This window comes from Macaca mulatta, chromosome 15 (assembly GCF_049350105.2).
Source record: "Macaca mulatta isolate MMU2019108-1 chromosome 15, T2T-MMU8v2.0, whole genome shotgun sequence".
NCBI classification, from domain to species: domain Eukaryota; kingdom Metazoa; phylum Chordata; class Mammalia; order Primates; family Cercopithecidae; genus Macaca; species Macaca mulatta.
In genome coordinates, this window is record NC_133420.1 from 80256059 (window position 1) to 80270286 (window position 14228).

A 14228-nucleotide genomic window follows, 5' to 3' on the forward strand; every position below is an offset into this window, starting at 1 on the left:
GCTGAGCCTGTGTGCGGGCCAGGAAACGTGTTTAATGTGCAAAGTCACTTAGTGCAAGAGTTGGCAGGCTACTTCCTACGGACCAGATCTGGCCAGCAGCCTGTTTTTGTATAGCTGGAGAGCTAAGAAAGGTTAAACATTTTTTTTTTTAATAATTGAAAAACAAATCAAAAGGCTATCATTTGAGGACTGTGAAAATGATATAAAATTCAAAATTCAGTGTTCATGTTTTATTAGAACACAGCCATATTCATTCACTTACACAGTATCAATGGCTACTTTTTGCACTATAGTAGCAAAGTTGAGTAGTTGTTGACAGAGACACCACATTCTGTGAGACATAAGACACTTAATACCTGGCTCTTATACAGAATATTTGCCAACCCCTGCCTTAGCTTGCAGTTTGAATCCTATATTGGGGGAAGCATTTCAAGTTCAAGCTAAGTTAGTTTCTACCACTGATTAAGTGATTGATTCATTCACGTGTTTAAAAAATATATCATTCACGTGTTTAAAAAATATATCAAAATGTAACATGCATATGGAAAAGTATACAATTTATAATTATACAGATCAATAAATTTGCACTGAACAAATCCATGTAAACAGTACCCAGATCAAGAAATATAACATTACTACCCCATTTCTGTCACCCTCCCCAACGAGAATGTAACCGTTATTTTAACCTTTAATACCTTACCTTAAATTAGTTTTGCCAGTTTTGAACTTTATATAAACAGGATTGCTTCTTTCTTTATTGAGTATCTATTGATATTACCTACGAGGTGTGGTCCTAGAAACTGAAGGAAGCATAATGGCCTGCCCTCGACTTTCTGGCCTAGCGGAGAGACAGGATATGTGGTCATATGTGTTGTGCTAGCAGACAGCCACTCTATGGAGCTCAGCTGCAAAGACTGAGACCATGAGACTGGAGACCAGGTTTGTCATCAATAACTCATGCTTATGATACCCACCTTTGCCCTAGGAGGACATGCTAAACAGTTCACAGACCTCTCAATGCTGTGAAGAGAGGGGGCCACTTTTCTTTAGTCAAGCCAAGCATTTAGGGTGAAGATGGTGGTGGAGGTAGTGAGGTTGGAGGGATGTGAGCTCCTAGAAGGGCCTCTAATTCTGTCATCCTGGAGGACCCTGTGCCTAGTTGAGTTTCTCTGAGTCTTCCAGGAACTGAGGACTGGATTGGCATGGGCCTCTTCAGCAATCTGAGCTCTGCCCTTTTATTTTCTTTAGCTTCCTCCTCTAACACTCACCCATGGCTACTTTTGGTCGAGCCACCTTTTGTCAGCAGTACAAAAACTGATTAATATTCTGAATGTTATCATACCCCGAAATGGCCCCACTTCTGAAGCCTTTGTGCACATTGGCATCCTGTCCTCTGAGCTTGTCCTCTTATCTCCTCCCACCATGCTAGTCCTTGGCCCTGTTGGGACCTCCAGTCCATTGACATCTCAACCCTCCCTCTTACCACCAGCCCCTCCTGTGTCTGTCCCCCCCCCCACGGAGTCTACTCCATGGCCTATCTTTGGAGCCCATCTGCTACTGATAGCCAAGACTCCCTCTCTCTTCAGCCCTTTTGCTATTTCCTCCTGGCAAAGCCGTAATCCTGTTTTCTGCATGTCTATACCTGGGCACACACCTGAGCATATATCCAGTCTTGTCAGCTCTTACCCATTTTCCACAGAAAGGGAGCAGAGCAGTCTTCTAAACATGGCCATCTGATCTGACCTCTCCTGTGTATGAAACTCCTCAGATAATCATTTGATAAAATCATTATTTTATCAAATCATATGATCCTATTATGATAAAAACCCAAACCTTGACTGCCTCCTCTGATGCCTTGGAGGTCCTGATGTCTAAGCCCATCTGCTCCAGCCTCAGGGCCTTCTTTCAGGTCCCTTCCTACATTTCTTTTCTGCTTCAGGGCATTTGTTTAGCACATGTGATGTCTTCTACATAGAATCCTTCTGCTTCCTTGATCGAGCACTTACCCTTTCAGCTAGCAGCTGAAAGATCACATTCTGAGCCCTTCCCTATGTCAGACTGGATGCTATATGGGTGCCTTGCACTCCCCTGTCTTGTCATTCATTGTGTACTTTTAATGCTTCCTATAATGGCCAGGCTGTAAGCTCCAAGGGGCAGGAATCTGTTTGTCTTTTTCTTTGCCAATTACCCTCTCACAGCAGGCACTACACAGGTAGTCCATACAACCAGGTGTATGACCATGGGCAGGGTGTTGGGGGGCACTTTTGCCTCTACTGAATGCATTCTTCTCCCTTTTAATCCAGTGTTTACAAGAAGACCAGAAATAAGGCACCACAGACATTGAGCAAGTGGGATAGAGGAATGAAACTGCAGTAAGCGCTTTCCACCATTGGTGGAGGGGATAAGGGACTCTGATAGGGCACATCCAGTGGCGGACTCACCTCTCCTCTACACTGTCTTTGTGTGCCCTGTTGGTTTATGAATCTTTGTACAGGGAGAGACTCTTCAGAGCTCCTGCCTGTCAGTTCAGTTCCTTGTCTTCCACCTTTCCCTAGGTGCAGGGAGAGGTCCGCGAGTGAAAAATGCTCCTTACTTGTCTTGGGGATTGGCAAGGATGGAGGAGGTCTACATGTAGTATTTAAAGAGAAGTCCTCCCTACTTATCCCCAGGAAACTACTTACCACTCAACATACACACACACACACACACACACAAACACATGCATGCACGCACCCCACCACACCCCACCAGTACTCTTTAATCTCTTTCACTGCCAGTTTCCCCTGTCTCTCCCTTTGTCCATATAGCTACATCTCAGGCTGTCCTCTTCAAACTACAGAAGAGTGAATATTCCACAGCTTAAACTGAATCATGGCTGACAGGGTTTGGCTCTCTGCCCCCACCAAATCTCATGTCAAATTGTAATCCTCAGTGTTGGAGGTGGGGCCTGGTGAGAGGTGATTGTATAATGGGGGTGATTTCTAATGGTTTAGCACCCCCCTACCCCCTTAGTACTGTATAGTGAGTGAGTTCTCCTAGGATTGTTTAAAAGCGTGTGGCACCTCCCCACCTCCCGACTCACTCTCTCTGTCCTGCTCCTGCCGTGTAAGATGTCTTCTCATGCTTTGCCTTCCACCATGAGTAGAACTCCCTGAGGCCTCCCCAGAAACAGATGCTACCATGCTTCCCGTACATCCTGTAGAACCATGAGCCAGTTCAACTGCTTTTCTTTATAAATTACCCAACCTCAGGCATTTCTTTATAGCAGTGCAAGAACTGACTAATATAATGGCTGACTTCCCTACTGACAAAGTTAAAATTGAGAAAATCCTATTTTCTTTCTCACTTGCCTCAAACTTCTGGTACCTGTTAACTGCTTGCCTACTTAAACAGAGTTGATAAATGAACACCAGTCAAGTCTCAACTGGACTGCTCAGAACCAGGCATGCATAGATGGACAGGGTTTTTGTTCTTGGAACATGTGCATTTGAGGTTGGATTTCATATTTTCCTCTGCAATTCCGATTTTAAAACAAATCAGTATGTAGCTAAAGGAAACATATTTATAGTTAGATGAACCTATAGGTACCAGTTAGCAACATGTGTGTCTTATGAGATTTTTTTTGTGAATACTACTTTCTTAGTTCGTTTGTGCTGCTATAACAAAAATACTTGAGACTGAATAATTTATAAATAAGACATTTATTTCTCACAGTTCTGGAGGCTGGGAAGTTCAAGATCAAGGTGCTGACAGGTTTGGTGTCTGGTGAGGGTCTGTTCTCTGCTTCCAAGATGGTGCCTTGTTGCTGTGTCCTCATGTGGTGAAAGCCAGAAGAAAAAAAGGGCCTCGGCTGGCTCCCTCTAGCCATTGTATAGCAGTGCTAATCCATTCGTGAAGGTGGAGCCCTCATGATGCAATCATTTCCCAAAAGGCCTCACCTCCTAATACCACAATATTGGGGATTGAGTTTCAGCACATCAATTTTGGGGCACATTCAGACTATAGCAAATACTTACATTCTATTAGTTGAAGTGGTTTATTTGTTCTGTCACTCACCTGTGATGGAAGGGCTTCCCAAACTGCCTTAAATGCCCAACATCTGTATTCCCATCATCAAACACAGGGGATAACACAACAAAGTGTGTCAACTGAGGGAATCAGTGGATGAATGGTTCTGAGCCATTGTTTACAAGGGTGTTGTGTCAAGTGAGGGAATCAATGGATGAATAGTTCTGAACCATTGTTTACAAGGGTGTTGTGTCAAGTGAGGGAATCAGTGGGTGAATGGTTCTGAACCATTGTTTACAAGGGCTCCAGGTGACAGAGGTTGGAACATCTACACAAATCCCTATCCAGGCTATTACCCAATGGGTCCTGGCCAGGAGCAGAAGTGAGGATTGAGAAGGCCCATGCCACTTACCATGTGGTTGGATCAGTCCTTAATAACCCCATGCATTTGTGAGGGGTCACACCCTTATCTCTTGGTATATCACCCCTTGGGTGACTTGTTTGTGCCTTGTGAAAATTTGCTGCTTTAGTAAGTCTTTTCCATAACAATGTTCGTGTTTTATGACCATACATTGATTCTCTTCCTCCTCCACCACCCAAAAAGAAACCAAAGACCAAGGTTATTAAATACATGTTTCAATGGTTGCCATCTAGATTTTGTCTATATACTCTGCTTACATTTGTTCCACAGAAAAAATATGAAATCTTTTTTTCCCCTTTTCACTCTATGGCCAGCACCTTTACTGGGGTCCAGAAAACCACCAATAAAATATGCTTTAGCAGCATTTGGTTGTAATTTGTGACATTTTCAAAACACTGTGCAATTGGAAAGATTGAGAGTGTAATTACTTGATGCTCAGCTTTAGGTTTAGCTTTTTTTTTTTTTTAAGGCACATTATTGAATGGAATCCGTTTTAAAGAAGTTCTTGCCAATTACCCACATGACACTCTGGCCCTGAAGGGCTTTACTGGCGTGTGAATAGTTTGTCATGTGAAATTCTGAGGTTTTTCAGGGTCCTGTGGAGGTTTTTGGTAATAAATGCTGGGTGGAGGAAGTCGGGAGTCTTGGATAACAATGTGGTTTCAACTATATTGTTGGGTATCAGAAATCACATGAGGCAACTTTGAGCTTAGAAACCTGTTTTCTTAACACTTCATCCATCACAGAAGAGAGCCAGAAAAGCCCTGTCCTCCCCACTCCCAAGTACCTTGAGGCAGTGTGTAGGTTTCTACAGGTAGATGCCTCCATTTAAGTGAGGCCTAGAGTCTGGGGGCGGGGGTGGGGAGGAAACATGTGGTTTATATTCAGCAAGATGGTTCCCTCCAAGGCCCCCTAATGCTTTCAAGATGCAGATAGAGCCATTAATAGCTCTTGGAGAAAGAGTAGATTTTCAATTAAGATGAAGCCAATTTTGGATAAATAGTTGGTAGTATTATCAGCCTAAAATAAACTGAAGAGTGTGCTGGGGGATGGGTGGTGGGGGTAGATATCAGGACTTCTGGAGTGGAGGAGTAAGGAGCTTGGCAAATCCTCTTCCCAAAAAGCAATGACAAAACTGGACAAAATGGTGAAAACCAACCATTTCTAGACTCTGGGAATCAACCACTGGTATGCAAAAAATTGAGAAGCATTTATTAAAGAAAAACTATGGCACCTTGGTTATTAACACTAGGCGTCTGTGATGCTTTATTCTGGGGCTGCTTCCATCACCCCATCCCCACCCCCACTGTTGCATCTGTGTAGTGGCTCTGCCTGAGCAGGCTAGTCTGTGGAAACAAGCAGCTCTGCTGTCAGTGGGGCCTGACTTGATTGGGAATACAGTGCATACCCAGGGGTTTCAATAAAAACAGCAGTGATCTTAATGGCAAGAAATCAGGGAAGACAACTTCTGAGTTAGTCTGAGGCTGCAGTGCTAGTTGTGGCAACCAACAGACCAGCAAACCAGCTAGGAATTTAAGAAGGGAGATCCAGAGAATGAGATAGGCACAGTGGATCTTGATAAGCTCATATGTGTTCCTGGTGGTCTGGAAGGCTGTGCACATGGGCAAGGCTGTGTGCAGGCTCAAGGGCAATCAGAGTGGAGCCCGTCTATCAACTCATCATCTCTGGTTGAGTAGTCTGGAAGGCTGTGCACATGGGCAAGGCTGTGTGCAGGCTCAAGGGAAATCAGAAAGGAGCCCATCTATCAACTCATCATCCTTAATCATCCCTGGTTAGGCCTAGTTCTTGTGCAGGGAAGACATGAGAAAGTCCAGTAGGAAGTAAAAGCCAAATCAGACTTATAAACTGCCTGATCTTTCTATGTGTTTTTCCTAACCCACACACAGTTCCATTGGCAAAGTGTGAATGCCTTACTGGCTTAAAGTTCTTAAGTTTAACTTCTGACCAGTCATGGCTGACCACTAAACTATGCTGACAGAGTGACCCTTAGGAAGTCAGACATGTTGGCTCACATCTATAATCCTAGCATTTTGTGAGGCCCAGGTGGACGGATCACAAGGTCAGGAAGTTTTGTTTGTTTTTGTAAAAATACAAAAAAAAAAAAAAAAAAAATTAGCTGGGTGTGGTGGTGGGTGCCTATAATCCCAGCTACTTGGGAGGCTGAGGCAGGAGAATCACTGGAACCCAGGAAGGTGGAGGTTGCAGTGAGCCAAGATTGTGCCACTGAACTCCAGCCTGGGCAACAAGAGCGAGACTCCATCTCAAAACAAACAAACAAAGTAAAAACAAAAACAGATTAAAAAGAAAAAAATGAACAAAAATATCAGTGGCCATACGCTGCAGAGAAGATAAGACTCTATGGAATTAGTGCAGGTAAGCCACTAAACACAAGTAAAACCAACTCCCAGTGGGGATCAGAATCCAGAGTTGCTGCAGCATATTATCTAAAGTGTTGAGTTTTACACAAAAAAATTGTAAGACGTGAAAAAGGGAAGTATGACCCATGAATGGAGGGGAAAAAGCAGTCAACAAAAAGTATCTCTGTAGGATCCCAGATGTTGGACCTAGCAGACAAATATTTCAAAGTAGCTATTATAAATATGTTCAAAGAATAACAGGAAAGCATGTTTAAATAAATAAAAGTATGACAATTGCTCATCAAATAGAGAATATCAGTAATGGGAAATATTAAAGAACCAAATGAAAACTCGAGTTGGAAGGGCAATAACTAAAATAAAAAATTGATTAGAGGGGCTCAACAGCAGATTTGAACTGGTATAAAAATCAGCAAAAATGTGGATAGTTCAATAGGGATTCCCAATCTGAAGAACAGAAAAAAATTAAGGGAAAAGTCCAAACTCAGACTCATGGAATACCATAAAGTGTACTAACATACTCATAATGATGGCCCAAAAAGGAGAAGGGGGCAGACAAATGTTAGATTAATTGCTGAAAGTTGCCAAATTTTATGAAAAATGTGTATTAATACATTCAAATGGCACAACCCAAATAGAATAAGTACAAAGAGATCCACATCTATTCACAACGTAGTCAAATTTGTTGAAAGCCAAAAACAAAGATTTGGAAAGAGGCAAAAAAATGACTCATCACGTACAGAAAAATGACATTATTATTATTTTTGAGCTGGATTCTTGCTCTGTCTCCCAGGCTGGAGTGCAGTGGTGCAATCTCGGCTCACTGCAAGCTCCACCTCCCAGGTTCACGCCATTCTCCTGCCTCAGCCTCCTGAGTAGCTGGGACTACAGGTGCTCGCCACAACGTCCAGCTAATTTTTTGTATTTTTAGTAGAGATGGGGTTTCACCATGTTAGCCAGGAGGGTCTGGATCTCCTGACCTCGTGATCTGCCCGCCTCAGTCTCCCAAAGTGCTGGGATTACAGGCGTGAGCCACTGCGCCTGGCCCAAAAATGACATTATTAATGGCTAAATTCTCTTCAGAAACAATGGAGGACTGAAGGCAGTTGATTGCATATTCACAGTACTGAAAGAAAAAAGTCTATCCTCCAAGAATTTCATATCTAATGATACTATGATTCAATAATGAAGGCAAAATACATTCCCAGATAAAGATGGAGATAAGTTACAGCTACCTAGCTTGCAAGAAGTACGAAAAGAAATCCTTCAGGCTAAAAGGGAATGATACCAGATGGCAGCACAAAAGTCATAAAGTATATTATAAAAAGTAATAAAGCATACTGGTAAATGTAATTATGTATTAAATATATACTTTTATTTGTTTTATTCTTAAATCATTAAAAAGGTAATTTTTCTTTTAAAAGACAGTTACAGACTCAATATTTATAAAACTATGGGATTCTGGGAATTTAAAGTTGGTGTAACATCAGAAAACCAATTAATATACCACATTAATAAAGTAACAGAAAAAAGCCACTTGGTTGAGAGAAAGCATTTGACAAAGTTCAACATTCATAAAAGCTCTCAACAAGCTTAGGAGTAGAAGGAAACTTCCTCAGCTTGATAAAGGGCATCCACAAAAAAATCTGTACTTGTAAAACATCATACTTAATGTGAAAGAGTAAATGGCTTCCCCTGATTGAGAACAAGGGCTAGGATGTCAGCTTTCACCACTTCAACTCAATACTGTATTGTAGGTTCTAGCTAGTGCAATAATGTAAGAAAAGCAAGCAGACAAGTAAATGTATCCAGGTTCGAAAGGAAAATGCGAAGCTGTCTTTATTCTCAGACAACATGATCCTGTGTGCAGATAACTCAAAGGAATCCACAAAAATTACCAGAACTAATAAATGAGTTCAGCAAGATGTCAGTACTAAACAATATATAAAAATCAATTGTTTCTATATTCTAGCATGGACAGTCAAAGTGGAGTCAAGAAAACTGTTCTCTTTCTAATAGCCTCAAAATAAATAAAATACTTGGAATAAAATGTAAAAAAACAAGTGCAAGTCTTGTATGCTGAAAGCTACCAAACATTGCTGGGAGAAATTAAAATCTGAACAAAAATGGTGGACATTCTGTGTTCATGGATTGGAAGATTCAGTACTATTAAGGTAGGGTTGTCCCAAGTTGATCTGTAGATTCAATGCGGTTCCTATCAAAATTCCAGCAGACTCCTTTTCCTTTTTAGAACTTGGCAAAGTAATTTTAGGTTTTATGTATGAAATCAAAATAAACTGGAATAGCTGATAGTATTTTTGAAAAATAAGAACTAAGTTGAAAAACTTAAACTTCCTGATTATAAAACTTTACTATAAAGCTACAGCAATTGAGACAGTTATACTGACATAAAGACAAGTAAAATGACCAATGCAACTAAGCTGAGAGTACAGAAATAAGCCTTTGTGCCTATTGTGACTGACTTTTCACAATGGTGCCTAGGCACTTCAGTGTGGGAGAGGATAGTCTTTTTGATGAATGGTGCTGGGACAGTTGGATATCCACATGCAAAAAGATGAAATTACCTCATCCAAACTCAAAAGAGTCAAAAACCTAAATGTAATAGCTAAAACTATAAATGTTTCAAAGTAAAACATGGGAGAAAAATCTATGATATCTTGGGACAGACAAATAATTTAGATATGGCATCAAAAGCATGATTTATTAAAGATATTATATATGGGACTTTATTGAAATTCAAAACCTTTGGGCACTTAGAAACCATTAAGAAAATGAAAAGGGTCAGGTGTCAGGTGAGTGTTTTGTTAAAATAATAAGAAAATGAAAAGAGAAGTGATAGACTTGGAAAAAATATTTGTAAATCACATACCTGGTGTAAGATTTGTATTTAGAATATGTAAAGAATATGCAAACTCAATAAGAGAATCTAATTTTAAAATGGGCAAAATATTTCAATATTTTACCAATGAAAGCACATGAGGAGCTAACAAGCACATGCAGAGATACTCAACATCATTAGTCATTAGAGAAATGTAAATGACACTGCAAGATACTACTAAATACCCATTGGAATGTCTACAATAATTTAAAAACACAGATGGTAACAAGTGTTGATGAGGACATGGAGAAGTGAGAATGTTCATACATTGCTGGTGGGATGTAAAATGGCACATCTACTTCTTCACTTTGAGAACATTTGGCAGTATCTTTTAAAAAAAGCTAAAGATAAGATTTTTCCATACAATCTAGAAATTTCAGTTTAGTATCTACCCAAGAGAAATGAAAATATATGTTCACACACTTCTTGACAAAGGCTCATAGCAGAATTTTTTTATAATAGCCAAAGAATAGAAACAACTCAAAGTGTCCATCAATTGGTGAATGGATAAACAAAATTTGGTATCATGTAATATTCAACAATAAAAAGGTGTAAACTGCTGATACAAGCTACAATATGGATGAACCTCAATTACATTCACTAAGTGAAAGAAGCCAGATGCAAAATGCTACATATTGGGTGATTCTATTTATATGAGAAGTCCAGAAAATGCACAGATACAGAGACCAAGAGCAAATTAATGGTTGCCTGGGGTTGGAGATGGGAGTAAAGACTGACTACAAATGAAGATAATTGGTATGTTTGGCATGATGGAAATACTCTATAACTGGATTTTGGTGATGGATATACAACTCTATAAAAGTCACTAAATTGTGTACTTAAGATGGTATGTTTCATTATGCAAATTAGACTTCAATAAAGCTGTTACAAATTGTGCCTGTGGACTCCACTAGTGTTGGTGTACATACCTAAGGCTCCTCGGAAGCTGCTTTTTTTTCTAACCTTTTGTAAAGTGGTAAGCAAGAGAATTCCCTATAGATTTAGAGGGCTCACTAGCGCTACTTTAAACCTGGTAATTTATGGGGCCCAGTGGGGCAACCTAGGTCTTGGATGTCAGTCAAGTATTTTGAAAGAATACCAGCAGTGCCAAGGCAGTTGAATCACATGGTTTGTCGTCCCATTTTTCTTACCTAGACGTTCAGTCTTAGTGCTGGCCCTGAGGGTCTGTGTGATAAAGTCAGTTTCAAAGGCTTACAGTGCTGTCTGAAGACAGTGTCTGGTCCTCAAGATGCCTGGAGGCCATCTCTACTGCATATTTCCTTGGAGTCCAGGCCTCCCTTTGTGTTGGCAGTTCTAGCCCCACAGCAGAGGTTCCTCTTGAGATGGACATCTAGAATGGCCAATTCTTTTCATTCTTCAAACATTCTGAAGTTCTTTTCCTCCTGCAAATCTTCCCTTTATTTTTTTCTTTCACCTTTACTCTATCTGGAAATATAATGCCCTTAAGTGTGTGATATGAGGTATCAGAAGAACATGGCTTTGGAGTCAACAATACGGTTTAAATTCCAACTTAACTCGCTAGCCATGTGACTTTCGGGCAAGTTTCTTAGCTCCTCTGAGCCTTGTTTTAGAAATCTGTAGAATGGAGAGAATCATGCCCATCACAAAGGGTTATTGTGAAGATGAAACAAGATCATGTATGGAAAGACTTGAGCACAATTGACTGACATGTAGTTGGTATTCCTTAATTGTTAGAACCAGAGAGTAGAGTGGGTCAGATCGTGGGCTCTGGGTCTGAATTTGCATTTGTGCTTTTTCACTTCTAGCCAAGTGAGCTGGGACAAATTCTCTCATTTTCTGTGCATCTGTTTCTGCATCTATAAAACTGGCATTGATAGTACCCACCTTATTAGGACAGTCTGAAGATTAAGTGAGTTGATATATAAAGCACTTAGAACACTGCCTGTTATGTAATAAGTTTTATACAAGTGGCAGCCACTTTTCTCTCACCAGCCAATACAATGCCCTATTCCTTTGGAGTAGCATATTTGATATATGTGGATTAGATGTGAGGATTACAGGGTCACAGTGGGCTGTCACCCCACAGATGACCAGGTAGGCCTGGTTCGTCTGGCTGGTGGCCCGCCAGTGGTGGGTTGTGAATTGCCTATCCCACTATATCAAGTGGTAGCAGGGATGTGCTCTGTCGTTCCTTTGTCTCAAAGACTACTTCATTGGAGACTGGCTTATGACCTTCGGGCTCTGTAGAATATATGCAAGTTGGTTGACTTGATTTATTATTAATTACCTCTTCTGCTTTAATTTCAGCTGATTATTTGCCTTGGAACCAACCAAGGCGACAGCCACTTCGTCTGGAACACAAATACCAGCCAGCATCAGTCAGGTTTGATAATAGGACCACACACCAGGACGATTACCCCATAAAAGGCCTTGTGAAGACTGTGAGCTGTAAACCTCTGGCCATGCCAAAGCTCTGTAACATCCCCTTGGAGGATGTGACTAACTACAAGATGAGCTACGTGGCCCACCCCGTGGAGAAGCGCTTTGTGCACGAAGCAGAGAAGTTCAGGCCCTGTGAAATCCCCTTTGAAAGCCTTACCACTCATAAACAATCCTATCGGGGCCTGATGGGTGAGCCTGCTAAGAGCTTGAAACCTCTAGCCAGGCCCCCTGGGCTAGACATGCCTTTCTCTAACACCACTGAGTTTCGAGATAAGTACCAAGCTTGGCCAACGCCCCAGATGTTCTCCAAAGCTCCCATCACCTACGTCCCTCCTGAAGACAGCATGGATCTTCTGACAACAGTGCAGGCCCATTACACATACCCTAAGGGTGTCCCAGCTCGGTCCTGCCGACCTGCACCTCAGATTAGGAAAAGCGGTCGCTTTGAAGGCTCTTCCACCACCAAGGATGACTACAAGCAGTGGTCCAGCATGCGCACAGAGCCAGTCAAGCCCATTCCCCAGCTGGACTTTCCCACCGAGCCCTTGGACTGCCTGACCACCACTCGGGCCCACTATGTGCCCCACCCGCCTATCAATACCAAAAGCTGTAAGCCTCATTGGTCTGGCCCTCGAGGAAATGTCCCTGTGGAAGGCCAGACCACCTACACCATCAGCTTTACTCCCAAGGAAATGAGCAGGTGCCTAGCTTCATATCCTGAGCCTCCTGGCTACACCTTTGAGGAAGTGGATGCTTTGGGGCACAGGATATACAAGCCGGTTTCCCAGGCAGGCTCTCAGCAGAGCAGCCATCTTTCTGTGGATGATTCAGAAAACCCCAGCCAGAGGAAGTTGGAAGTGTCAGCCTGATTTTGAAAAATTGTAATTTAGAAATTACACAGTACTTTTAAAAGCAGACAACTGAGAATTATTTGTTGGACAAAAAAAGAATTCCCTAAAATGACAGAAAAAAACAAAAAACAAAAAAAACCTTCACCACTTCCAGAGCACTTGAATAAAATGAGAATTACTTGACTCAGGGAAAATGACATTTAATCACCGGCTAATTAACGCCCCTTAACTTCTCCTTTACTGCATCCCCACTCCGTTTCAGGTTCTTTACTTTGTGCTTATGGAATCAAAATTGGTCTCTGAGGTTTTCTCTAATCCAGATGTATTTTATTAATTTAATCATTGTATGAACGGACATAATGATTAACCCTTGCCAAGTATGAAGCACCAAAGAATAAATTTTATTTTGGGGGGAATGAATCTGTAGCTCTGTGTGTTTACACCCATGTGCTGGCTGTGCAGACATTAGTCTGTATTGCTTGGGACCTTTGGGAAATTTTACGTTAGCATCCCCACTGTGTGTCAGTATTGGTGGAGGTGCCTTGGGCCTGGTCTGGTGTCTTGTTTTGGGTTCTCTGTGTGCAGGGCTGCTTCACAAAGCATCCTTCTACCTCTTCACTGCATGACATACCAGCAAGAATACTGCTGTTCGATGGGGTGTGGATGTCTTTGGTCACAGGTGATGGAGGGAAAGAAAGGGAGGCAGGGATGCATGAACCTACCAGACCTCTCCCCAACCCCAAGCCAGTACAGGCTATGATTCCAGGGAGAGGAGGGAGAAAAAGCAGCCTTGGCAAGCAGGCAGTCAACACCTGGTCCTTGAGCTGTGAGCAAAAGCTGTGGGCTCTTCTAAATGCTCAGAGCCTGGAAGAAATTGCCCCAGGCTGGCCTGGTTTCTGGAGAGCCTGGATGTGCTTGTCCTAAAATGACAGCTGTGACCAGACCTGTGGCAAAGTTAGACCCAGTGGTGAGCCAGATTCCACCCTGGAGTTTCTCTCTTGAGCCTAAGGTTTTTTACCACGTTTGTTTCTAAGGCCAAGTAATTTAAAGCTATTTTATTTATATTTTTTTAATTGAGCAAAATTGAGGAGGGACTTTGTTAAAGAGGGTCCCATACAGCCAATTAACTTGCAGATTTTGTTTTTAATTGGGCAGAATTGAGGAAAGACTTTGTGCCAGTTAGATGAGCTCATGGGTCTGCGTGAGCCTCACAGAGGGATGCAGACTTC

At 41.8% G+C, this 14228-nt stretch overlaps 1 protein-coding gene across 2 annotated transcripts in view; it reads left to right on the plus strand.

The window, feature by feature from the left end:
- SAXO1 (stabilizer of axonemal microtubules 1) overlaps positions 1-13415 on the plus strand; it is a 120658-nt gene extending 107243 nt beyond the window's left edge. For both annotated transcript variants that reach the window (XM_077966040.1, XM_077966041.1), the window contains exon 5: positions 12014-13415. In XM_077966040.1, coding sequence (XP_077822166.1) covers positions 12014-13017 — 1004 coding nt within the window. In that variant the 3' untranslated portion in view covers positions 13018-13415. The remainder of the gene's footprint in view (positions 1-12013) is intronic.
- The last annotated feature ends 813 nt before the right edge of the window (positions 13416-14228 follow it).